This window comes from Hylobates moloch, unplaced genomic scaffold (assembly GCF_009828535.3).
Source record: "Hylobates moloch isolate HMO894 unplaced genomic scaffold, HMol_V3 SCAFFOLD_15, whole genome shotgun sequence".
In the NCBI taxonomy this organism is placed as follows: Eukaryota; Metazoa; Chordata; class Mammalia; order Primates; family Hylobatidae; genus Hylobates; species Hylobates moloch.
Window position 1 is genome coordinate 6986339 of NW_026652290.1, and position 26448 is coordinate 7012786.

At 62.5% G+C, this 26448-nt stretch overlaps 1 protein-coding gene and 1 pseudogene across 4 annotated transcripts in view; both read right to left on the reverse strand.

Moving 5' to 3' along the window:
* Window positions 1-26448, reverse strand: part of AATK (apoptosis associated tyrosine kinase) — a 46823-nt gene that overhangs the window by 2819 nt on the left and 17556 nt on the right. For 3 of the 4 annotated variants that reach the window (XM_032178224.2, XM_032178222.2, XM_058429126.1), the window contains exons 2-12: window positions 14513-14646; window positions 11238-11382; window positions 8652-8731; window positions 7961-8079; window positions 7752-7839; window positions 6648-6781; window positions 5100-5184; window positions 4897-5018; window positions 3362-3511; window positions 377-2996; window positions 112-259 (exon numbers count right to left, since the gene is read on the reverse strand). In XM_032178224.2, the coding sequence (XP_032034115.1) occupies window positions 112-259; window positions 377-2996; window positions 3362-3511; window positions 4897-5018; window positions 5100-5184; window positions 6648-6781; window positions 7752-7839; window positions 7961-8079; window positions 8652-8731; window positions 11238-11382; window positions 14513-14557 (3736 nt within the window). In that variant the 5' untranslated portion in view covers window positions 14558-14646. The remainder of the gene's footprint in view (window positions 1-111; window positions 260-376; window positions 2997-3361; window positions 3512-4896; window positions 5019-5099; window positions 5185-6647; window positions 6782-7751; window positions 7840-7960; window positions 8080-8651; window positions 8732-11237; window positions 11383-14512; window positions 14647-26448) is intronic. The other variant, XM_058429125.1, reaches the window with a different exon arrangement.
* Window positions 22982-24180, reverse strand: LOC116483780 (uncharacterized; annotated as a pseudogene).

A 26448-nucleotide genomic window follows, 5' to 3' on the forward strand; every position in this document is an offset into this window, starting at 1 on the left:
GTCAAGGACCAGGTGCTCCTCCCATGTCACACATCAGGCCCCGCCTCCCACACAGCATGGACCAGGCCCTGCCTTCCGTGACGTCACGGGCCCGGCCCCGCCCCTGCTCACCCTCTTCCGCTGTGGAGCCATCTGGGGAGCCATCAGCCTGCTGCGGCCAGTTGGGGGCGCTGGGAGAGCTGGGGCTCCCCGTAAGGAACGTGGGGGGCGATTCCTTAGCGCCCGGGAAGGGTTCCCCGAGCTCCCGGGTGGGGCTTTCCTGGAGGGATCAGAGAGCACCAGGTAGCTCGGCCTCCAGGAGCCGCGGCTGCCCCCACCCCTTCCTGCGGGAGCGCGACCCCCAGCCCCGGGCAGACCCCAGGTGGCGGTAGCCCACCTGGTCAAAGAGGTAGACGGTGACGTCGTCGAAGAAGGACACGGCCTTCTTCTTGCGTTCCAGGTCTTCGCAGAAGGCCTCGGACAGCAGGCTGGGCATCTTGAGCAGGCTGCGCAGGTTGCGCGCGCTCTGGCTCTCAGCCACCACCACGGGCACCGCCGGTGCCTCCTCTTCGCTGTCCTCGCTAGGCTCCTGGACGCTGTAGCAGCGGAGCTCCTCGTCAGACTCGTCGCTGTCCTCACTGTCCTCCTCCTCCTCCTCCTCCGGCCGGCCCTCCAAGGCCGCAGGGAGGCTGGGCAGAGCTAGGCGGAGTGGGGCTCTGGGGGTGCCTGGGCCCCCCAACCGCTTTTGTGGGGCCAGCCCTGACAACAGTCCTGGGGGCCCCTGGAACTCAGAGCTGTTGCCTTCTGATCTCAGCGGAACCGGGGTCAGCAGGAAAAACTGGGAGCAGCTGGGGCTGGGCCCAGGCGGCACCTCGGCTGGGCCTTGGGGCTCCAGAGGCTCTGGGCCCAAGGGGCAGGTGCTGGGCTCTGGGGAGGACCCTTCAAGCCGCAGCGGTGGGGGCAGCACCTCCCCCGGGCCTTGTGCCTCCCCGGAAACCCCAGGCCTGAGGGAGGCCTGCTCAGACGGCTGCCCAGTACTCGGCAGGCCCAGCTCTGGCCCGGGGGCTTGGTCCCCGCCGCACTTCTTCTCTGGGCCTGAGGTGGGCTCGGCCTCAGCCTCCAGGTCTGAGAAGTAGGCAGAGTCTCGGTAGGGATTCTTCTCGTTGAGGCCACTGAGGGAGGTGAAGAGCCGCCTCTCGGGCCCGGGGCCGGGGCCCTCGCCCTCTGAGGCCAGCTCTGCAAAGACCTGGGGCTCACACCCTTCCTGTGCCTCCTTGAGCACAAACTCGGGGGACTCATAGTTCTCGGTGTCATAGCCACTGTCCAGCGCTCGGGGCAGCCCTCCAGAGGGGCCGGCGGCGGACGGGCTGAAGACTTCATAGCCACCATCACTGGCTGAGGACGGGATGTCCAGGGAGTCCAGGGAGTCGGGGGTCCCCACCTGCTTCTGCAGCGAGCGAAAGGCTGGCACCACATCCGGCCTCTCAGCCTGCAGGCCATCGCTGGACGTGTCCGTGAAGATGCCCGAGGTGGCCTCAGCGGTGTCCTCGTCCTCACTGCTGGGTGCCTCCACCTCGGGGGAGCTGCTGCCGCCATTCAGGGCGGAAGCCAGCTTGGTGGCAGACACCTCACCACCAGTAGCAGGCGTGGGCGAGTCAGGCAGGGCGTCAGGGGCGTCGGGGGCACTGGCCTCCTCCGAGGGAAGTGGGGCTCCCTCCTGGGATGGGGAGGGGACGGAAGGAAGGGGCAGGTGGGGTCCGGCGGTGCCCTCAGCCTCCGTGGCAAGCTTGGGCTCTGCCTGCGGGTGGTCCCCCCCACTACCGGCTGTCTCTGTCCAGGAAGGTGTGACCAGGCAGGGAGCAGGTGCCAGGCCCTGGGCAGGGCATAGATGAGGAAGGCTGGGGCAGCAGCCTGGCTCCTGGGCAGAGGCTGCCTGGAGCCCAAGCAGAGGCTCTCCAGGGTACGCTGGCTCGGGGGAGGCCCGTGGGGTCTGCTTTGGACTGGGGCAGCCCTCAGCGTGGCAGCCCACAGAGCTGGGGTCCCAGGACTCTGGACAGCGGCTGCCGCTGTTGTTGTTGGCTGACACGTTGGAGCGCCAGTGTCCGCGCTGGGCAGCCCTCCGCGCTCCCACCTCCTCCAGCTCATCCTCGCCGGTCAGCGGCAGCGGCGGTGCCCCTGAGCTCCCCAAGGGGGACGTGCCCAGTGGGTCCTCGAAGAAGGGCGGACAGAAGGCGGCCACGCCCCAGTCTGCATCCTCGGCTCCGCCCTCCGCCAGCCTCAGGGGCCCCGCCGAGGGCGAGGGCGAGCGTGAGGGGCAGAGCGGGTCCCGCGCCAAGCTTCTGCGAGGGTGGCGGTCGCCGCGGCCCCAGGTGACGTCGACGGGTGGCCCGTGGCCCAGCAGCGGCTCCATGGCCAGCGAGGCAGCCGTGCTGCCGTCAGAGTCGTCGTCCTGGTCCGCGGTGGCAGGTGGACTGGGGGCGCAGCCGGCGCAGTCAGGGTCGTGGCCGGCGGCGGGCGCGGCCTCCTCTAGGCGGATGAAGTACTCGCTGCCCAGCGACGGGCTGTGCGCGCTGAGCACCGGAACCACGCCCGGGGGCGCGCCGTCAGGGGCGCACAGCTCCTGCAGGCGTGCGGTGCGGCCCGGGCTCAGCGTGGCCGGGAAGGCCTCCGCGCCACGGCCCGCCTCCCACTTGTACTCAAAGTTGAGGCCTCGGCTGGTCTCGGTCACCGTCAGCACGTCGTCGCCATCCGCGTGGAAGCCGTCGCCCGCGAACTGCTCCAGCAGCGGGAAGGACGAGGCAGCTGCGAGCTCCACCACGCCACCCAGCATGGGCCCCGCCATACCGGGCCCGGGCCCCACGCCGCCCCCGCCGGGCCGCAGAGAGCGCCAGCGTCGTTCAAACTCCTCCTCTGCTTCGGTGGCGCCCTTGGCACACAGGTAGGACAGCAGCAGGTGCACCTCCTCGGCTGTGGGCCGCTGCTCCGGCTGCAGCCAGCAGAACTGCATCACCTCGTACCTGCGAGGAGGTCCCACGGGGGCCACATCAGAGGCAACGCTGGCCAGGAACGCGTCTCTGGAGCAGGGATGGGGTTCCCCTAACTCCCAGTGTCTTGGGGGCGTTAAGGGTATCTCCCACTTGACACCCCAAATCTGCCAAGGCAAGCCCAGCAGCGTGGGAGCAGGAGGTGGGCTGGGCACTTCCCTTAAGCCTTCCCTCCCTGTACACAGGGGTGCAGAGGTGGCGGGTGGAGGCCCTACCAGAGGGGAGGGGAGACCAGGGAGGGCTGGAACCCCAGGGGGTCAGGGTGAGCCGCCTCTGCCTGGGGATCAGGATACCCCATCTCGGCCTGGCTGTCCGGGACAGGGCGGTGGGGCCCTCACCAGCGGTCCGACAGGGTCAGCTGCAGCTGGGGCTTGGGCAGCTTGAGCTGCTGCTCCCGGACCGCGTACGCCAGCACCTGCTGGTCCGAGTGCTGGGGATAGGGCTGCGTGCCCAGCTCAAAGAGCTCCCAGATGGTCACGCCCAGGGACCTGTGGGGCGACAGCCATGAGCCAGGGCTGGGCACAGCCTGCCACAGCAAGGGCCGCACAGGATCCCCGGGGCGCCGAATGGGGCAGCTCCCGCCATCATGCCAGTGCCTCAGGACCAGGGCCTTGTACCATACCAGCCGCCCCTCCCTGAGGACAGCCCTTCCTTTCAGCAGGCAATGTGCACCCTGCCAGGCCTAAGCCCAGCACCTGTGGAGCCTGCACATAAAGGCCAGGCTGGCCGAATCCATCTGTTTGTCCGCTCATTCATTCATTCACTGATGCACTGAATGCCCAGTGTGGGAGCTGCCCTGGGGGAGCTGGAGGGCGGCCTTGGAGCCCAAAGCAGGGTAGGGCCCACACCAGCAGGGGGCTGAGGGAGGGGGAGGGAGGGGGAGAGAGGGGATGCCTCAGGCCAGCATGGGGAGGGCCAGGTAACAGACAGGGGTGCACAGAGCATTCGGGCGGGTAGGGTAACTGGGGTCTCCTTCCTGTGAGCTGTGGCTTCACCCAGCCACTTTGGTCCCTGGCTGTCCCAAGAGGCTGCAGAGTGAGACAGAGGTGATTTGGCAAGACGTCACCATGACCTTGGCCAGAGCCCTGTGACTGGAGACCCCAGCCAGCAGTGGGGTGGGCAGGCCAGGAAGGGGCACCTTGGTGGAGAGGTGAGGAGGGGACAGTGTCCATGATGGGGCACAGTCAAGTGGCTTAGGGGAGGCCCCAAAAGCTCAGGGAGGGGGCCTGGCCCATGGGATCTGAGAGTTCCCAAAAAGCAGAAGGTAGCCAGACCGAAGCCTGGGAGTGGTGGGGGCAGTGGGGGAAGCAGCAGAGGTGAGGGCAGGAAGGGGTGCCCACCCCGGGGCAGACCACTCCCCTGGGCGGCTCGGCCCTGCCCCTTCAGAGGCTGCACCAGGTGTGAATGAACGCTTCGGGCTGGGCACTCAGGATGGGGGCTTCCAGGCTGCAGTCGTGGGAGATCCCAGCACCCCCACCGTCAGCCCCTCTGCCTGGCACGGCCTGACCTACACTCCCGTGAAGGCAGCTAACACCCCGCCCGGACCCTCTCCCCAGGGACAGGTACTCACCAAGGCCTCCATCCCAGGACAGACCCCCTGGCATGCTGAGGACGGGCTTTTGGCCCTGTATGTATGCTCTGACCCTGTATGTATGCTCTGACCCCACCCTGGGGTCCCTGGGGCACCCTGTCAGGGTGGTATCTCCACCAGTGTGGGGTCGCCACCCAAGCAGCCACTTGGGCCACTGGCGTGTGGCCACTACAGGTGGCTCCAGCAGCCCCCCAACCTCACTACTCGTGGCCATGATTTGACATGGGTGGGCAGGTGGCACTCAGCCTCAGCCCCTCACGGTGCCACCAGGGCTGCACTCACCACACATTCCCGCTCTTGGTCTGGTCCACGACGAGCAGGTTGCTGTGCACCTCGTCCACTAGCTCCGGCGCGATCCAGCGCAGAGGCACCCACAGCTGGTCGGCGGTCACGAAGTAGTCTTCCTGTTGGCACAGGGACGGGTCACCCCTGCAGGCGCCGGCCCCGCCCCTCATGCCCAGCCCAGCCCACCCCACCCCACTCACTCTGTACTTGCAGTGAGCCAGGCCATAGTCACCGATCTTCACCGTCAGGTCAGCTGTGAGCAGGCAGTTCCGCAGGGCCAGGTCGCTGCAGGCAGGGTCAGGGTCAGGGGCAGCAGGGTGTGCGGGGCGGGGGCGGGGGCGGGGGCAGGGGTAGGGTCAGCAGGGCATGCCAGGTGGGGGCATCCAGCACAGGGGTCTTTTGCCAACACTTGGATGGCTTACAGTCCAGGCTGGAAGGGGCGTTGGAGACACTGCCACCCCCCACCCCTGCCCAGGGCCCTACCCTGTGCCCAACCCTGAGACCTGGGGAGGGACCATGTGCGTGGGCCTCAAATGTTACAGTGCAGACAAGAATGGGGCCTAGAGAGGATGAGGACCTGCCGGAACCCACCCGGACCCATCCACGCTTCTCCAGGACCCTCTCCTCCTAGCTCTACTACACTATCACCCTCGGCTCCCCAGGAGGTGAGAATTGATGGGGAAACTGAGGCCTGGAGTGTCCCAGGGGTCCTGCCGGCTGCCAGAGTCCAGTTTCAGGGTCCAGCCCTGCCATGCCCACTCAGAGCTGGAGCTCACTCTCACTTGAGCCACCACTGGCCCCAGGGTTGGGTAGGGTCTGGAGAGAACGCGGGTTACCCCTGGCACTACCTCCAACCCAGCCTGCCTTGGCTGCTGGCTTTGACCCCCTGCCTGGCTGGTCACGTGGGTGTGAAGAGGCACAGGGTACTGAGTAGATATTATCACACCTGCCGTATTACTTCTGTGCTCAGGACTCAGGGTGGGGACAGAGGCCAACCCAGCCTGTCCCTCCCCACATAAAGCCCATGTCTGTGTGCCAGGGGATCGCTACAGGGCCACATGTCCTAGGGCTATGGGGTGGGATGGGGTGGGGTGGGGTGGGGTTGGGGGCAGGGCAGCTGGGGCCCGGCAGGCAGGTCGGGAGGCTGGCAGCTGCCCTCTTCAACAAAATCACTGATGCTGGAGTCGCCTGAGTCATCACTCAGCACCAGGATATTGTTGGAGAGGACGGCCGTGCGGCATCTGGGGCTGACGGGGCCACATGTCCTTCGCCACTTCTTCCAGCATGTCCCCCTGGGGTCCCCAGGGGCTGGGCATCCTAGCCCCAGCAGGACAGAACCCTCCCTCCAGGGTTCTGTGAAGCAGGGCCTGCTAAGCCCTCCCTTTGGGGCTTGAGGGGGACAGAGTGTGGGGTTGGCGTGGGGCTGCAGGATGGTGGCTGACTGCCTCGGGGACAGAGAACAGGTCAGCTCGACAGCACGCGTTTCTTCGTCTAAACCTGCAAAGCGGGTGTCAAACCATTGTCTTCCCAATTTTTCAAAAACGTCATAAAATCCCTCTGCATAGTGGTTGTTTGATGCTGCATGAGATGAACCTGGCCGGTCCTCTCAACCCCCTTGAGGCAGGACCTGCCCTATGCCCTTCCTTCAGGGGAGGGGCTGAGGCACAGAGAGGGCTCCAGTCCAAGGATTACAGCAGGGAGGGGCCTGGCCTAGGGCTTCCTGGCCACTGGCCTGTGCCCGCCCTCACCTGTGCACATAGTTGTTGCGATGCAGGTGCAGGATGCCACAGGCCACCTCACAGGCCATTCGCTGCAAGGTCAGGGGGTCGGGCGCCATGGACTCCGCCACCCGGCAGCTCCGCAGGTAGCCCTTGAGGTCCCCCTGCAGAAAGGGGGTGTGGCGCAGTCACCAGCAGGCTGGGGACTGGCCACCCCGGGAGGTCCCCACCTACCTCCCCGACTCCTCCACCCCTACCCACAGCTGAGGGACAGCAGCTGCCCAGAGCAGCCCCGCGGCCTGAACAGTGGCCGGCACCCAGCAGTTCCTGGAGAGGGGCCGTGCCCCCAGGGCTGGGCTGGACTGAAGGCTTCCTCTCCACTGCCCCTCAGCCAGCCCCGGGCAGCAGGAGTCCCTTGGCCTGTGGTAGAGAGAGAAATGGAGGGCCCAAGTGGATCTGCTTGATGGAGCCTGGGGCTGGTGGTCAAGGGTTGGCCAGCAGCCCCTGAGCTGCCGAAAGCCCAGCCCCTGGGACGGTCAACGTCAGGAGTCCAGATGCCAGCGTTGAGGGCCCCTGTCCCGAGGGAAGCCAGCAGGGGGTCCAGCCCAGCCATGGGCAGCCTCGGCTCAGTGCAGGAGCTGTGTATGTGGAAGGCGGTAGGGGGCAGGTCTCCGGGGTGGGCGGGTCCCCAGTGGCGGGCGGGGGGGGGTTGATGGGCAGGCCCAGGACTCCAGGCAGCCTGGGGAAGTGGCCAGGCCCAGCCCCCCGTGGCGAACACAAGCCTGAGTGAGGCCGTGGAGCCCAAGTGGGCCAGTGGCCCCCCCTCCCCAGTTGGCCCAGGATGCCTCCTCCTGAACCACAGGGCACACGGGCAGGTGAGCAAGCAGCTGGCAGCTCCCTGGGGCGCAGGGAGCCCCAGCCCAGGCCTCTTCTGTGCCCAGCCCCCACAGTCCCTCCCCAGTGAGGCTAGGTCTCCCCACGGCCTCCTCTGGAAGGTGGTGGGGCAGGGTCCCTGGGTCTTGGCTTTAGGGAGGATGTAAGGCCCCCAAGGAGGGGGTGGCGCCAGACGCTGGCAGGGCAAGGGAGGGCCCCGGCTCAGCAAAGACCCCAGCGTCCCCCCAGGCAGCAGCTCACCAGCGGGCAGAACTCCATCACCAGCAGGTAGGGTGTCACCTCGGTGCACTGGGCCAGGCACTGGAGCAGGTTGCTGTGCTTCAGGGCCCTGCGGGAGTGGACAGGCGGCCCCTGACTTGGGAGGAGGCGGGGAGGGGGAGGCAGGCCGAGCAGGGGAGGGAGAGGAGGGGGCCACACATCGCGGGCCTTTGTGCCCGATGGCCTCCCACCTGTAGGGCTGCGCCTCCTCCAGGAACTGCATCTGCTCCTGCACGCTGGCACTGGCCTGCAGCTCCTTCACCACCACCTGGGCACTGCTGACGCCAGAGTTCACCTCCCCCAGGAAAACCTGTGGGACAGACAGCATCACCCGAGGCTGCTCTGCCTCCACAGGCCCCGGCTTCCAGGCCTTACTCTTCTCCCACCCACCCCACGCCGGCCTCCAGGACAGGCCCCTTTCTCCTCCTGTGCCCAGTCCACTCATTGCAGTGCCAGGTGTAGGTTCCGGACCCCTCCCGACAACCCTCCGGCTGTAATATTCTGAGTCTTTTGTGTTACTCTCCCCTCAAGGTTCCCCGCTGCCCTCTCTCTCTCTCTCTCTCTCTCTCTCTCTGGGGGCTTGAAGTGAGGAAGAGGGACCCAGGTGTCTTGTTTAGGCTGGCGTCGGGGGAAGGCCATGAGCAGGAGGCTGCTCCTCTCCCTGCCAGGGCCCCTCCCCAGGTACCTCTGACCCCAGGACTCCCTAGGGAGAAGGAGATGCAGCCAGACCCTGAGGACCTCCCTGGGGAGGGGTCCAGCAGGGCCCAGAGGCCGAAAAAGGGACCGTCGGGCCTGGGGTGGCTCCTAGGAGGAGCAGGTCTGCAGCCCTGTGTCCCTTCTGCCTTCCAAGTAAGAGCCCTCCCTCCCAGGCGGGACACATACCTTCCCGAACCAGCCATGGCCGATTTCCTTCAGGTACAGGAGGCTGTGCCGGCCCAGGTCCGTGGACTTGAGGAGCTGCACTGTAACCAAGCAGGCGGTTCAGGAACCCAGTGCGGCCTCCGCACCCCTCAGCTTCCTCACCCGGCCCCTGGAGGGGCTGCCCGCTTGGCCTGTTCTGGGGAACTGTCCTGAGTCCCTAGCACCAGCTGGCAACCTTGGGGCCATCAGGAGCCAGGGTCTCTTGAGAGCAGGGGCCGCTGCTTCCCAGAAAAGCCACGGAGCTGCAGGCTCCATCCGGGCATCTTTCTGGCTAGGTCTGGAGAAGGTGCCTGAAGCCACCGGGATAGCCGGGCCAGGGACAGCAGGGCCCAGAGCTGGACCCGTCACATGGGCTGCACCAGGCAGGCAGTGTGGCTGAGCAAGAGGCTGGGGCCACGGCACAGGGAGGGCACTGGAGCAGCCCACCCCCACCCTGCCGCAGGCTGGCATCCCACGCCGGGCGCACCAAAGGCTCCTTTGTTGGGGGCTGCTTGGCACAGCCCCGCACGGAGCACACTGGCCCATTCTCCCCGAGGGCCAGGCCGGGTGAGGTCAGCGGAAGGGTCAGTGAGGCCTGGGAGGAAGGGGCCAGTGCTGGCAGAGCCCACTCATGCCTGCCCACGCCCCGAGGGATTCCCCGAATTCTGCTCCCACGCCAACTGCCCAGAGGGCTGACAGGGCTGGGTCTGAGCCTGGCTGCCAGGAGAGCCCAGGGGGAGGGGGCTCCTTCCAGGGCCCAGAGACCCAGAAAATGTAGAGGTGGGGCAGGGCAGAATTGAGCGTGTGGGCTCCCTGGGCGCTGTGTCCTGAGCCCAGCCTGTCTGGACAGCCCTCTCTCACCCTGGGGCGTCCAGGCCCACACTGTCCCTGAAGACCCCCACATGTGGGGGTCCTGACCATGGGTGCCAAGACAGTTCAGAGGCCCTGGGCACTGCCGGAGGCAGCGGGCGGCCGTCCTTCTCTGCAGTCCCCAGTGGGTGGGGCCATTGCCCAGGTTTCTCCCCGCTGACCTCTGGGGCTACTTTTCTGGCCTCACCCCAATCTCTCTCCTCCCTAGAAGCACATTCCCCCCAGAAAACTGAAACCAGAGCTGCAAAAGTAGACAGGTAACCAGTGCCTTCTTTCGGGCCCCTGTTCGCCGACCCCCGTCCCCACGACAATCCTCCAGAGGTGGCTCTGAGAATCTTTGGGGGCCAGGCACATACCTGCCCCTGGACCCAAGGGCAGTACCCCCTCGGATGGTCCCTGGCAGCTCGCAGCAGGGTCAGCACAGGGCTCAGGGACCCCCACAGCCATCCGGGAAGGTCAGAGGGCCTCATGCGCTGAGTGGGTGGCTGCAGTCCTCCGCGCCCGGCCACAGATGTGCTCAGAGCTCAAGTGCCAGCCCTGATTCCTGCCTAACTGGGAACCTGTCCTCCAGGAGATGGGGCAGAGTAGGACAGGTGTTGAGGCCCTGGCTCCAAAGCTGGGGGCTGGGAGCTGGGGGCCCTCTCTAGGTCCCAGACCAGTGCCTTGGGCCTCTCAGCCCACGATGAAGGCCGGGCTCCCAGAGCCCAGCCAGGCACAGTTCATAGCCAGCTCTCAGGGTCCAGCCAGGCACGGCTCAGAGCAGCTGAGGCGGCCTGCATGGCACCGCGGTAACAGGCCCTGGTGCCAACAGAGCCCCAACAGGGCTAGCAGGGTCCCCTCCCAGTGGCCTGACACCCCTCCTGCCTCTGTGTTCCCAGAGGAGCTGGGGGTGGGCAGTGATGGGGGAAGCCCCAGGCTAGAAGCTTCCTGGGAGGGGGCCTGAGATCTGATAGCTCTGGAGGGACCCCCCACCCACCACCCAGGCTCCAGGACAGAACTGGGAGGTCCTGAAGCCTGGCCATTCACCCCCAGCCTCCCCAGCACATCCGCCCCATGTGAGTGGTCGGCCTAGAACCCTAGCATGGGGGCAGATGAGGCTGCGGCTGAGGCCCTGCCTGCACCTGCTCTCCTGGGTCAGCCTCACCCCTCGGCCCCTCCTCCCAGCCTGAGTGAAAGGCCGATTCACCACCCACCCACACGGGCCCCACCAGTGCCCCTCCTCCCACCATGCACAATGGAACCCGTGTCCCTGAAGGACTGGCGCTCAAGGGGGCAGGAACGTGGGGTCAAGCATCCCTGGACTGCAGAAGAGCCCCTGCCCCCAGCACATGGCCATGTCCAGGACCAGAGAGCCCATATCCCTGCCCCGGTGCCCACCCCTGCCCCTGTGCACAGCAGCCCCTTGGGCAGGGGAGGCTGGAGGCCGAGGGCTGTCCTGGACCCTGCCAACACCTGGCCGGCCCCCAGGCCCAGGAGAAAGAGGTGCATGCACCTTTCGCCCCACAGTGCAGCCTGTGACGCGGCCACAGGGAGTCCAGGGCTGCACACTGTGTCTACCCCACAGGCCACTCCCAGCCCTGTGCTGCCCCCATGCCAGAGCTGAGTCTTCCGGTCTCCCTGGCTCCCCCAGGTCACACCCAACTCCCAGCACCTGGGCCCCGGAGGGAGGCCAACCCCATCTCCCCACCCAGCCCTCACCTGAGCGCCCAGGCTGCTTGGCCATGGGCAGGGAGACCTCCGTGAGTGGCAGGACGTACACATCGGGCCCGTTCTGTGCTGCCGTGGCCAGGGAGCCCTGCGCCAGGTCTGCCGCGTACTCATCCCCCTCCGCATTCTCAAACTCCTGTGGGCCGGGCCGGGCATGAGCGGGGCTTCTCACAGGTCGAGGAAGGGTGTGGCTGGGCCTGGAAAGGCCCCTTTCTTCCAGGGCCCAGCTCCCAGGGCAGGGCAGGAGGGGGTGCTCGGCCCAGAGTTGGAGCCCCCACCCCTGCAGGCCAATGGCCCAGCACCCCTGCTAACTGCCCTTCCATCTGTCTCCTCTCACTGACCCCCACACCCCCCACCAGAGGCTCAGTTGTTCCATGAGGGGCCAGAGGCAGATCCCAGAGCCAAGAGGACCCATCTCAGACTCCAGAAAGGGCACGATGAGCTGTAGGCACCAGCGCCTCGGCCTGGCCTCAGTTCCCCCATCCCTCCCTGGTGGGCAGCCCAGGCTGAGCCCCACCTTAGGGCCTGAGGGCCTAGAGACGGAACCAAGGGACAGAGGTGAGGGCACTGAGGCCAGCTGGCCCTGCCCATCCAGAATCAGCCCCCAACACCTCTCAGCTACCCACATCCCCAGCAGCCCCTCACCCTGGGCCCTGCCTGGGGTCCCACCCTCCCATGGGGCAGCTTCGAGGACAGGAATTCCACCACCCCCTGCCCCACAGTCCTGTGGGAGAAGCAACTAAGTGCCCCCACCCTTGCTGGGACAAGGAGCATTCCTGGGTGCCTGGGAGCCCAGAGCCAACCGGCCACCTTCACCCTGGGCAGCCCACCTGCCACCGCCATCTGCCTCGGCAGCCCTGGACCTTCACCTGGTGGCCGCACCACCTCCGGAGCTCCCAGGACTCCTTAAGAGCCTGGCCCCGTGCAGCCTAGGGCTGGGCCACTCCCTGCCAGGCTGCTATTTTGAAATGTAGTGGCCGCACCTATATAGGGGAGACCCCACCCCCAAGTCCAGGGTACATTCCTGCGCTGAGAGCTAAAGTCTCCAAAGTCCTGGGCCCAGCTGAAAGTAATTGCTCCAGGCACACAGTGACAGCCCCAATCCCTGAGCACTCAGTATAGCCTCTGTCCCTCCTCACAACCCCCAGTGCCCTGGTGGGGAAACTAAGGCTCAGAGGGACCAAGGGACTTCCAGCTGGATCCTGGCCAGCACCCAGGCTGGTGAGTCTGAGGACAGGCAGGTGCAGTGGGAGGGGAAGCCTGGGCTCCTCATACACTACTTGTGACCCTGGGGACGCCTCCCTTCCCTGGGCTGCAAAGAGAGGGGTGGGTGGCTCTGTCGGTATTCCCGCAGGCCAGGCCCAGCCTGCACTTTCGGAGCACACAGCCACTCAGGGATGGGGGATGCAGGTGCTGCGTGGACAACTCCCCCTCCGCAGGACCCAGGACACCACCTCAGAAGCCCCCTCTTGGCCCTCCAATCCCAGCCCGGCCCCGCCCGTCTGGCCTTTGTAGAGAGGCCCAGGACTCACACTCTCTCTCCCTGGGGTCAGGCCCAGGCTCCAGGCATTACCTGCTGCCCCGGGGCCGGCCGGGTCCTGCTGATGCAGCGTGCAATCAGGTAGCACAGGGTCAGCATTGGGGGCCTGCCCAGCCCCTTCCCACAGCACAACTCCCCACCAGGGAGCCCGGCGCAGGCCCCCAAATCCCAGGAGGGAGCCCAGTGTGGAGGAGGCAGGACTTCCCAGAGGCACACTGGTGCTGGAATGTTCCGGGCACCATGTTCCCAAGGAGGTGAGGAGGGCGCAGGAGGAGGAGCTGTGGCCAGCCCTTGTTTGGGGCCTTGTTCTTACAGTGCCCCGAGGAGGGGCCACTTATACAATAGCCCCACTCGTCCCACCCAGGCCCCACCTCCACTCCTGCCCCCGCCAAGACCTTGAGGCTCTGGCCTCAGGATCCCCAGGAAGGCGCCTGCGCTGCCTGGCCCGGTCCCTGGTGCCAGCAGGTCAGGGGCACATCCCAAGGGCAGGGTGGGGGCTCTGGGCAGGAGCGCAGACCCCACAGCCTGGGGCCACAGCTTTGCCCCCCAGGCACGCAGCTTCTCACTGGTTGATGGGGCCTGGGCCACCTCAGAGGACTCTGGAAGGATGAATGGGCTGGAAAATGTGGCCTTTAGAAAAGGCAAAAAGACCACACCCAGCACCATCACCTGCCAGGCCAGCGGGACAGGTGGGCAGAGCCAGCTCCTTGGTCCACTCTGTATCATGACATACCAGGGGCAGGGAGGACTCTGGGACTGTCTCCAAAATGGGGGTGACGCCAGCTGTGGCGTGGGTCACTTAGTAGGAAGGCGCCCTGAGATACGGATGGGGTGCTGTGCGCGCTGCAGAATTCCTCCTCCCACCCTCCTCCTGGCGTAGGAATCCGACCTCTGGCCCAGGGGTGCGGCTGACCCCCGTGGGCGTGTGAACCACCGGAGGTCCAGGCCAGGGTGTCATTTGCTCATTAGCAGGAATGGGACCCATGGGGACTCTGGGAGGGGTAGGCGATGCTGGCTGGGGTTCTTTCTGCCTGGCCCTCCCTGCTGCTCAGCTACAGCTGGAGGTGGGCTGGGGGTTTGCAGGGGGAGGAGCAGTGCTTGGCACCTGTCCTTGGCCAGGGGCCTTCGCCTCCAGAGGGGCAGCCTAGTGAGGCCAGGCCTCGCCCTTGGCAATGCTCCCTAACCAGCAGGCTGGGCTGTAGCATCACACACCGCCCCCTCCAGAGGGCAGAGATACCCCAGGCAAGGTAACTCCAACTGGCAAGAAGGTCCCTGTGCCAGGAAGCTTGTCTGGGCGGCCGGACTCCCCTTTGCAGATTGAATTCGGAGGGACGTGAGGGCCCCCTGCAAAGGCGGTCCTCTACTAGGATTCGGGCCTCTAGGGAGGCAAGCCCCTCCCACACCAGCTCCAGAGCCCCTGACGCCCCCTGCAAGGCTGTCCTCAGCCTCCGAGAGTGCTCAGGCCCAACCCCAGGCCGGAGTGGGAGCGTCAGACCACGCCCCCACAGAGGGCCTCAAAGTCAAGGAAGCTGGGGCAGGTCCCTGAAGAGGAGCTATGGAGTCCCTGGGCCAGGGTCCACGTGGTCCCCAGGTGGCCCCACGGCGACTACGGCCACCCAGCAGCCACCTTGATGGCCCTGGGAAGGAGGGAAGCTCAGGGTCAAGTGGACGCTACGGGCCTCGCCTGCAGGATCCCACGGCAGCTCTCGCGGCCCCCAGGCCTCACCTTGAACCCGATGCCGCCCTTCTTACAGCACAGGCAGGCCAGCATGAGGACGATGACGGCGAAGAGCCCGGAGAAAGACACAGCCACCACGGCGAGGGAGGACGGCCAGGACAGCTCGCTGAGCGGGGCGCCGTCTGCAGGAGAGCAGCGCGGTGAGAGTGGCCATGGCTGAGGGCCGGCTGGGCGCCTGCCCCTGCTCTGGGCTCCACAGCCCTGCCTGGACTTGCTGCATGCCAGGCTGGGCCTCAGCACCCTGACCTCTCACCCCAGACCCCACACCTCACAGTGTGGCAAGCAGGTGGCCAGAGCCTGCAGTCCTGCAGCCAGCCACTGGACACCGCCCTGGCCTCGCCAGGGAGACATGGGGTTGGCAGAGTGGCCAGAGCCTGCCCGGTTCTCAATTCTGAGGTTCACAGATATCCCTGAGAGATCAGGGTCTCAGGGGCTACAGGGGGACCCCCATCTCCCTCCCGGATCCATCACCCCACCTTGCCCCTCTGGGGCTGGGAAGGGGACATGGACTCTGTCAAACACAGGAGACCATGTTGCTGGCTGCTGGCCACGCCCCAGACTCTGGACAGCGGGGGCTCAAGGCCCTTCCAGCCTCTGAGGTGCGGGGACCTCGCTGTCCCTGGGAAGGCGGTGCTGCCTCTGCTAGGCAGCAGGGCTCCTGCATGCCACCTGGTGCCTTGAATCTGTCCCCTTGCCAAACCCACTGCCAGGCCCCTCTGGTGCTGTTTCTGTCCTGGGAACCATGGGGAAACCCCCTTCTGCAGCTGCTGGTCCACGGAGCCCCTCATCCCAGAGGGGAACTGACAGTAGAGCTTCCCTCCCAATGCCAGAGTATCGAGCTGAGCCTGGCTTCCAAATCAGGACCCCTGAGCTGAGCCAGGCTTCGAGGAAGCTCAGTCCATCTGCCGCCCACAGGACGGCACGGTGGGGGCCAGCCTGGGTGTCCCCTGGGCAGGGGAGGGCACACTGACCCGCCGGCTCCATCCCCTGGGCCTGCCCCGTCCCACCACACCCAGCTCCAATCCGTGCCCTTCCCTAAGAGCTTTCTGTCCGGCTGCCCTCCACTTGGCCCTGGAGATTTTCCGGCCACCCCCAGTGCCTCTTGCCACTGAGCACCTGCAACTTCTCAGCTCCCAACACCCCTCAACACCCCATCTCCTGGCCCAGCACACCCCCAAAGGTGTTGTCATCTCTACCCCACTGGACAAACCAGGAAACAGGGTCAGTGCGGGCGGGGCTGCCCAAGGTGGCACAGCTGACCTCGCCTGGCGTGCCCTGCCAGGGCTGCAGGCTAATGGGGCATCTGGGAAGGCTGCCTGGAGGTGGTGTGAGCTAGAAGACAGTGAGGGCAGCCTGGGCTTCCTGCTCAGGTCTCCAGGTTGTTCCCCACACACGAGGAAGAGGGGACCAGGACAGCTTGGAGTGAGGACCAGACAGGGCTGTGGGGACAAGGAGGCAGGAGGCGGCCAGCAAAGCAAGACCCGGGTCACCGGGGAAGGAAACCAGCTCCGCCGCACGTGGAGAAGAGCCAACAGGTGGGGCTGTGAACAGATGTCATCCCAGGCGAGGTTTCCAGGAGGTGCAGGCGTGCATGTCATGCGTGTGAGGACACCCTGCACACCGGGTGAGCCCCCCTGTGTTCTCATACCCCCTCCGTGCTCTCATACCCCCCGTGTTCTCATACCCCCCTGTGTTCTCATACCCCCCCCGTGTTCTCATACCCCCACTGTGTTCTCATACCCGCCCCACGTTCTCATATACCCCCTGTGTTCTCATACCCCCCCCATGTTCTCATACCCAAACGGCAGGAACACAGGCAGGGGCTCACGAGGCACTCAACAGGCCCCGCCCTCCGAAGCAGCCCGTGCCCTCCGAAACTGCGAGTTGCCATGGTGCCCATCTCCCAGGCTCCATCTGGTGCCCACCTGGCATCAGTCCACACCCCTCTGCCAATTTCACCCATGCCCTCCTGGCCCCTCTCCTGGCAGGCCCTTCCCTCAGGGGACACACTGGATGAGTGAAGGAACCTATTTGTGGTCTTTTGGGGCCAGGATCTGGCCTCCTGTCCTCAGAGCTGGCAGAGCCCTGGGGCTGGACAGGCCACCTGCTGGGCAAAGAGCAGCCCCAGGAGGCCCGACCTCAGCCTCCCCCTTAACCTCCCCTTCGGACCCCACTTCGGCCACCCTGGACTCCCCTCCCATGGCCCCATCCCCTCCTTGGTCCTCCCCTGAACGGAGGCAGCTGGCCTCAGCCTCCCCACCGACCTCCCTTTCAGACCCCACCTCAGCCACCCTGGGCTCCCCTCCCAGGACCCCATCCCCTCCCTGGTCCTCCCCCTTATGGAGGCAGCTGGCCTCAGCCTCCCCTGCCGCCAGGTTCCCACCTCAGCTACCCTGGGCTCCTCCCAGCAAGACCCCATCCCGTGCCTGGTCCTCCCCTGCACTAAAGCAGCTGGCCCTGGGGCACGGCCCTGCTATGAGTCCCCTCCCCTAGAAGGCCCCAGTCCCAGTGCTGGGCGGCCATGGGGGGTCATTCAGCACCACGTGCTGACTCAGTGGAGGGTAGAGGTGGGCAGGGACACCAGGCAGGCCTGCCTGTGAGCACAAGGCCGTGTCCCTGAAGGTGGATGTGTAGGGGTGGGGGATGGCCATGCAAGCCAGCCAGAGGCTTCCAAGGAGAGACGGCACACCTAGGCTTTCAAAGCCACAGAAGCGGTCGGTTTCTGGAGCCCCTACCAGTGCCCAGAGCAGCAGAAACCACAGCGGTTCCCATCTGAGGGTCAGAGCGGCTGTCCGAAGCTGCAGAGACCCTCCCTCATCAGAATCACTACCACCCTTGCTGGGCGCGGTGGCTCGTGCCTGTAATCTCAGCACTTTGGGAGGCCAAGGCGGGTGGATCACTTGAGGTCAGGAGTTCGAGACCAGCCTGGCCAACATAGTGAAACCCCATCTCTACTAAAAATACAAAGATTAGCTGGGTATGGTGGCACAAGCCTGTAATCCAAGCTACACAGGAGGCTGAGGCAGGAGAATTGCTTGAACCCAGGAGGCGGAAGTTGCAGTGAGCCGAGGTTGCGCCATTACACTCCAGCCTGGGTGACAGAGTAAGACTCCACCTTAAAAAAAAAAAGGAATTACTACCACCCCACTTCGCAGATGAGGACACTGGGGCCCGTGGAAGTGAGGTGGTTTGTCCAGGACACCAGCGAGCCTGGTGACCACAAGAGGACCCTGGGCAGGGAAGGGGGGTTCCCACAGTCTCTCGGCCACAGGCTGCCTCCCTCAGGCCCACCTGCTCTCGGCCACCCTGGCACCCACAGCCGAGTGCACCCACTGCCGCCTCTACATTCCTGGAGCCTTCTCTGTGCCCTCATCAGAGGTACCTGCTGCCTGAGCCCTGCTGGCTGTCAGCTTGTAAGACAGACCAGGCTCTGACCCCAGATGCCAAGGGCCAGGCCTAGTGCCCTGGGAACCATGACACCTGTTGTAACAATCCAGCACACAAACGTGCCCATGTATGTGCATGCATGAAAACACATGAAACACACATGCACACACCACGAAAACATGCGAAACATACATGCACACATAGCATGCATACAACCATATGTGTGACCGTGTGCACACACTGTACACAGGCCAAGACACGAACATTCATGCACAGACATGCACACACATATGCATGTGTGCATAACACAAGCGTGCACACATACCCACACATGCATGCACACATACCCACACGGGCACACACACCCACACACATACCCACACGGGCACACACACCCACACATGCACACAGACACACACGCACACACATACCCACACACGCACACCCACACACGTGCACACCCCCCACATATGCACACATACCCACATACACGCACACAAACCCACATGGTGCACCCACACACACACGTGTGCACACACGCACAGACACATACCCACACACGTGTGCACACAGACATACCCCCACACCCACACACACATACCCACACCCACACAGGCACATACCCACACATGCATACAGACCCACACACGTGCACACATAGCCCCACACACACGCGCGTGCACACATACCCACATGTGTGCACACACCCACACCCAGACACCTACACACACATACGTACACACACGCAGACATACCCACACAAGTGCATGCACACACCCACCCACACGTGCACACATACCCATACCTGCACACACATGTACCCACACGTGCACACACACCGTGCATACCCCCACACGCACACATGTGCACATGGGCACACACATGCGCACACCCCCACACGTGCATGCACATACCCATACATGCACAAACACACCCACACACGCACACCATACCCATACACGCACACACAACCACACATGCGTAGATACCCACACATGCGTAGACACACACGTGCACACACCCACACGTGTGCAAACCCACACACACGCACATGCGTGCACTCACACACATGAATGCACACATGTGCACACACATCCCCTGGTTGTGTCCACTATCGGCCTACTCAGTAGGTATCATCATTCTCACTTTACGAGTATGAAAACAGGCTCAGGGATGTCACAAGCACACCCAAAGGGTGGCCCGGCTCTGCCAGCTCCACTGCCCTGCTCCAGACGCCATGCCTGCCCTTCCACAAGCCACGCAGGAGGCCCCACTAGCAGGTGGGGAGGCCTCTGTGGGGTCTGCTTGCCTGTCCCTCTCATTAATGCCTCATTCTTCCCAGATGCGAGAAGGGGTACCTGGGACCTCAGCCCAGAAACTCGTGCCCAGGAAGACACAAGTTGCACATGGCTTTGTTTCTGAAACTTCTTGAAAGCCCATTTAAACCAGCATCCCAGTGTTCAACCCTCTGCTACCACACACTCCCCCAGGCTCTTCCAAGCCCAGCCCTCTGCTGCCACACATGCCGCTCAGCCCCCAGGCTCTTCCAAGCCCGGCCGTCTGCTGCCATACATGCCACACAGTGTCCCCCAGGCTCTTCCAAGCCCGGCCTGGCCATACTGCAGTCCCCGGTCCTCCCGCAGGCCTTATGAGAGCCCAGGTAGCTGCACTGAAAGGTCACTTCAAAGCAGACCCCCCAACCCTGGTGACCCCTGCTGATGCCCCAGCCCTCCACTGAGCTGCTGAGGCTGTGCACCTGGCCATGGTGAGAATGGGGGCAGTTCTGCCTCCTCTGCAGCTGGGCTGGAGGATGCCTATGTGAGCCTGCGGTGGATACACCGTGACACCAGCATGCACACACGTGTCCAGGCTGTGGCTTCCTAAGGCAATTGTCCACACAAGGAACCAGGGCCTCACCCATGGGGGGTAAAATGCACCAGGATCGTCACAGCCCATGAGTCCTCTGTCCACCAGCCTTGTCCACTGGAGCTGAATCGGCCATCCTTGGGACCCCCAGAGGGTGACTCTATTTCTTTTTGTTTTAGAGATGGGGTCTCACCGTGTTGTCCAGATGGGAATGCAGTGGTGTGATCGCAGCTCACTGCAGCCTGGAACTCCTGGCCTCAAGCAGTCCTCTCCCCGCCCAGCCTCCCAGGTAGCTGGGATGAGGGGTTTGACAGGCATGTGCCATCCGGCCTGGCTGGTGACTATTTCTACTGTTCCTGCTGCGTCTCTTGGTCTGCACTCTGCTGTGAGGGAGGGCAGGGCCTTCACCCCCACTTGCTTTTTTCATATCAGTGCTCAAGATGCTATCATTCCCATTTACTTACATCACACTTAGCGCACCTTTTCATTCCAATGAGCTGTAATGTGTTACTATAATTGTTTAGTTTGATTCTCAAATTGCCCCAGATTTGGTAAGGGGGCACCTGGTATATGCAGAACAACGGCTCCTAGAGCTGTCCACCTCCCTATCCTTGAAACATGAGACTCTGGGTGCCTTGCATGGCAAAAGGAGCTTTGCAGGTGGGATTAAGGTAAGGACCTGAGGTGGGACCATTAGCCCAGATTGCCAGGTGAGCCAGGGTCATCCCGAGGGTCTTTGGACGAGGTAGGCAGGAATTGGAGATGAGAGGAGAAGTGACTGCAGAATCAGAGGCCATGGGGACCGTGGGGACTGTGGGGGCCGTGAGGGCTGGGAGCTGTGGATGCGAGGGGCTGAAAAGGCCAGGGGTGGACTCTCCCCAGAGCCCAGCCTCCACCGCGTTGACTGTAGCCCGTGAAACTGACTTTTGGCCGGGCGAGGTGGCTCACGCCTGTAATCCCAGCACTTGGGAGGCCAAGATGGGTGGATCACCTGAGGTTAGGAGTTCAAGACCAGCCTGGCCAACATGGTGAAAACCCTGTCTCTACTAAAAATACAAAAAACTAGCCGGGCATGGTGGCATGTGCCTGTAATCCCAGCTACCTGGGAGGCTGAGGCAGGAGAATCGCTGGAACCCGGGAGGCAGACGCTACAGTGAGCTGAGATTGCACCACTGCACTCCAGTCTGGGTGACAGAAACTCTGTAGCCCCCAAAAGAAAAGCAAGTAAGTGACTTTCCATTTCTGACCTCCAGAACCTACAATAATAGATTCCGTGAAATCTGTAGTCAGTGGCCACAGCGGCCACAGGAAACTCACACAACAGCCCTTCCAAGGGCCTCCCCAGCAAAGCCTTTGTGGTATCTGCCCCCAACCCCTGTGCCTCTTGCAACACAAGACAGGCCCAGCAAGGGTGGGGTGCCACGGAAACTTGGTGGCTGGGCAGGTCCCCAGAGGGTCGCCATCAGTCCTCAAAGACATGCTCAGACGCAGTGGCTCAGGCCTGGCACCCGCTGGTCCCAAGGTGGGGGTGGTGAGGGCACATCCTATGTGCATACATGGCTGGACGCGCTGGGGGCAGGTCCAGATCAGCTTCAAGGGCTCTGCCCAGGCTAACCCTAGAGGCCTCTGGTGCCAGCAGTTAGTTACTTTTCTTTTTTCTTTCTCTTTCTCCCTCTCTCTCTCTTTTTTGACAGAGTCTCACTCTGTCACCCAGGCTAGAGTGCAGTGGCATGATCTCAGCTCACTGCAACCTCCACCTCCCCAGTTCAAGTGATTCTCCCACCTCAGCCCCCCAAGTAGCTGGGATTACAGGCACCTGCCACCACCACCCCCGGCTAATTTTTGTATTTCTAGTAGAAATGGGGTTTTACTACGTTACCCAGGCTGGTCTCGAACTCCTGACTTCAGGTGATCCACCCGTCTTGGCCTCCCAAAGTGCTGGGATTACAGGCATGAGCCACCAGTCCTGCTCTTTTTTTTCTTTTTTCCTTTTTTCCTTTTTTTTGAGACAGAATCTCACTCTGTCACCCAGGCTGGAGCGCAGTGGTGCAATCACGGCTCATGGCAGCCTCAAACTCCTGGGCTCAAATAATCCTCCCACCTTAGCCTCCCAAGTAGCTCAGACCACAGCCTTGCGCCACCACACCCACTAATTTTTACATTTTTTTGTAGAGACAGGTCTCACTATGTTGATCGGGCTGGTCTCAAACTCCTGGGTTCAATCGATCCTCCCGCCTTGGCCTCCAGTTTCAAAGTTAATGTCTATTTGGCCATTGTCCGGCTCTGGAGCATTGGCTCTGCTGAGAGGTTGGGGTGGGAAGAGGCAGAGCCAGCCACAGGGAACTGGCAGGGGACCACGAGCAGGAAAGAGAAGGTGCTTGTGGTGGAGACACCCCCAACAACAGGCTGCCAGCTTTGAGTCAGTCTCCCCCTCCTGGGAGTGGCCCCTCACCTGTGAGTCTCCCTGAGCAGTGAGGACCCAGCCCCACCCCCGCCCCGGCCAGCCAGCCTCCCTGTCCCCGTCCCCCAAAGTCCACTTTACTTGTAACCACCCTATCCACGGAGGTGTGGACGCATCGTCGGTGTGACCCTCACGCCCACCAGGTGGCACTCTCAGCCATTTTACACACGCGGTGGAGAGGACAGGAGGCTCCCGGGACTCTGGGCCACGCACAGCTGGCCTCCCTGCTCCAGGCACGGCGTGGCCTCAGCTCAAAACACAGGCATGGTCCAGGATGGCGCTTGCTCAGGGCAGAGCTGGGGGATCCCAGCTTGGGGTACCGTAGCCCACAGCATTGCCAGCACACGGCCCTCCCTCAAAGGCCATGGGAGAGTTCCGAGAGTGGCCTGGCTGAGCCTGAGGGTGGCCCCACAGCCCAAGCCCTTGGCCAGGTCCCACGCAGCCTGTGCGGGACCCTGGAGTCCCGGGACACATCACCTGACCTGGCCCAGCTTCTACAGGGCTGTCCCTAGGACCAGGTGCTCACTGCAGCACAGGGTCGCCCTGGTCAAAGCCAAGAGCTAGGAAGTTTTCTGTGTTGGGTCCAAATGCACTTCCCCTCAACCCCATCCAGCTCTGCCTGGGGCCACGCAGCCCCCACCCACTGTGTCCACACAGCCCCGCCTCCCCGGGCCATGCAGCCCCGCCTCCTGTGGCCACACCTGGTCCTCTAGCCTCCTCGGCTCCTCTGGCTCCACAGTCTCTCTCCTCAGCACGTCGCCCCACGGTTAGCAATCCGCACCCCTGATGAGGCCAGGACTGTGTAGAGTCCAGGGGCCCCACAGTGGGTGGCCACAGGGTGTGATCCCCACGGGGTAAGGCAAGGCCTCCACACTCTCCACCCACACCGCCTCTTCTGGAACCTTGGGCCCTGCCTGCCCGGAGCTCCAGGCTCTGCTCACCCATCGGGTATGCCTGGCATGCCCCGTGGGTGCGGGCGTGACCCCCATATGCCAGCTCAGTCTGAGGTTCCAAGGCTCCCGGCCATTCCCCCCACAACAGCAGGTGCGCCCAGGATGAGCACGGGACCAAGGGTTGCCCCTGCATGCTTCCTCCACCCAGGCTGCCTTCCCACAGGGACGGGTGGCCAGGGTGGCCAGCACGCAAGGTGTGGCTCTCTGCCCCCACCCCTGCCCCGCTCGGTCCCTCAGGAAGCTTCCTGCTAAGTGGCTACATGCACCCCTCCAGGAACTCGGGGCTCACTCCCCTCCCCGAGGCAGCCTGTCACCTTTCGTGGCACCAACAGCCAGGGTCTCTTACACAGACCCGGCCTGACCCACAGCCCCCAAAAATGCCCCCAAAATGTCCTCAAATCACACAAACAAATGGGTCAGGATCAGCAAAGCTGCAGATGGGAGCCTGGGGGTAAAGATCAAGGCCCCTTGTCCCACCCCCGACACTGCTCTCCCCATCGCTCTGTGCTGGTCGGGTGTTCACACCTGGGGCAAGGTAGCCGGGACTCTGGGGAGAGGGTGGCCACATCATCAGGGAACAGCAGGCCTGTGGGTTGCCGAGAGGACACAGTGGCCCCTGGAGGCACCCCCAGGCGGGGCCGCTGCAGCTGGGACAATGGAGAGGCAAGGGGACCAGGCAGGGGGCCTGCAGGAGCCCACGGGGCTCCCTTGAGAGCCGCCCACCCACTCTCAGTGCCGCACCCCACCCCACCCCCATTCACGTTTCCAGCGTAGGAGGAGTTCACCTTCGTTGTTATTAAAGCTTCTGTCTTCAGATCCACACCGGAGAGTGTGGCAAAGTCTGAGAGCCCGGCTCACTCCTGTGAATCACAAGCTACAAAGTCCAACGTGCTGGTGCCCATTACAGACACTGCCTTAGACAAAGCTCCCAGGTGAAAGAAGCTAACAGTGTGGAAAAAGAAAGCACAGACAGGAAATTTGCCCTTCCAGCGTCAAAAACTACAATAATCAGAACCTCATAGTGCTGGGGCCAAACCCACCAAAATCTGGGCCTGGCCATGCAGAGGATTCCATGCTCCATGAAAAGCCTGACTTCAGGCCGGGCGCAGTAGCTCACGCCTGTAATCCCAACACTTTGGGAGGCCGAGGTGGATGGATCACTTGAGGTCAGGAGTTCGAGACCAGCCTGGCCAACATGGTGAAACTCCGCCTCTACTAAAAATACAAAAATTAGCCGGGTGTGGTTGCAGGTGCCTGTAATCCCAGCTACTCAGGAGGCTGAGGCAGGAAAATCGCTTGAACTCCCGAGGTGGAAGATGCAGTGAGCCAAGACTGTGCCACTGTACTCCCTGCCTGGGCTATCGCTAGAGCAAGACTCCATCCAAAAAAAAAAAAAAAAAAAAAAAAAAAGCCTGACTGCATAACTTCAGATTAAATTATTGTAAGGTAGATTAGAGCATCTTAAAAGAAAATAGGTAAATATTAGATTTCTAAACGGAGAAGGATTTTTAAGCTAAAAGCAATGGAAGGGATCACAAAAGAAAATATTGAAGGCTTTGGCTCCATAAAAATGTCTGTTCCGGCCGGGCGCAGTGGTTCACGCCTGTAATCCCAGCACTTTGGGAGGCTGAGGTGGGCGGATCACCTGAGGTCAGGAGTTCGAGGCCAGCCTGACCAATATGATGAAACTCCGTCTCTACTAAAAATACAAAAATTAGCCGGGCGTGGTGGCATGCTTCTGTAATCCTAGCTACTCGGGAGGCTGAGACAGGAGAATCGCTTGAATCTGGGAGGCGGAGGTTGCGGTGAGCGGAAATCGTGCCACTGCACTCCAGCCTGGGCGACAAGAGCGAAACTCCATCTCAAAAAAAAAAAAAAAAGTGTGTTTAATAAAAGCCCTCAAATTAAAGGCACCACAGCAAACCAGAAAAAGCAATTTACAGAAAATGTGTCGAAGAGCTGATGTCATGACTACACAGAGCACACAATCAGTAAAAAATAACTAATATGTTAAGACCCCAACATAAACAAGACTGGGTGCAGTGGCTCACACCTGTAATCCCAGCACTTTGGGAGGCCGAGGCAGGCGGATCACTCGAGGTCAGGAGTTCGAGACCAGCCTGGGCAACATGGCCAAATCTCTTCTCTACAAAAAAAATACAAAAATTGACTGGGCGTGGTGGTGGGCACCTGTAATCCCAGCTACTTGGGAGGCTGAGGCAGGAGAATGACTTGAACTCAGGAGGTGGAGGTTGCAGTGAGCCAAGATCACACCATTGTACTCCAGCCTGGGCGACAGAGCGAGACTCCATCTAAAAAAAAAAAAAAAAAAATTAGCTGGGTGTGGTGATGCACACCTGTGGTCCCAGCTACTCAGGAGGCCGAGGTGGGAGGATCACTTGAGCCCAGGAGGCGGAGGTTGCCATGAGCCAAGATTGAGCCACTGCACCGCAGCCTGGGTGACAGAGTGAGACCCTGTCTCAAAAACAAAAACCACAAGCAAACAAACTACGTGAAGTCAGCTCACAAATGAGGAAATACAAATTGCCCAACCCGGCAGGGCACAGTGGCTCACGCCTGTAATCCCAGCACTTTGAGAGGCCGAGGTGGGTGGATCACTTGAGGTCAGGAGTTTGAGACCAGCCTGGCCAACATGGTGAAACCTTGTCTCTACTAAAAATACAAAAATTAGCCGGGCATGGTGGCACGGGCCTGTAATCCCAGCTACTCAGGAGGCTGAGGCAGGAGAATGGCTTGAGCCCAAGAGGTGGAGGTTGCAGTGAGCCGCCGAGATCGCACCACTGCACTCAAGCCTGGACGACAGAGCAAGACACCGTCTCAAAACAAACAAACAACAACAAAAAACCAAACTGCCCAATCTGGGAGAAAATGTTCAGCCTTGATCATAAAGAGATGCAAAATTATAACACATCCAGCTTCCAGACAGTGTGAGTTTTTAGAAGCCAGTAAATCAGAACCGGCGGCCCAGGCCGTTTGGTGGATGTTAAATCAGAACAGCCTGGGGCCCTGCCTCCGCTCCAGCCAAGTAATTCCACGTCTGGAAATTTACACTAAGAAAATAACCAATAACCTAGAGGGCACACGCATCCAGAATAAAAATAAAGTAAGGAATGAGAAAGTGAACTCCACAGATGGAAAAAGCTGTTTGCACAGAGATGTTCATTGCAGTGGTGTTTATAAGAGCAAAAAAGAGGCCAGGCCTGGTGGCTCCCACCTGTAATCTCAGCACTCTGGGA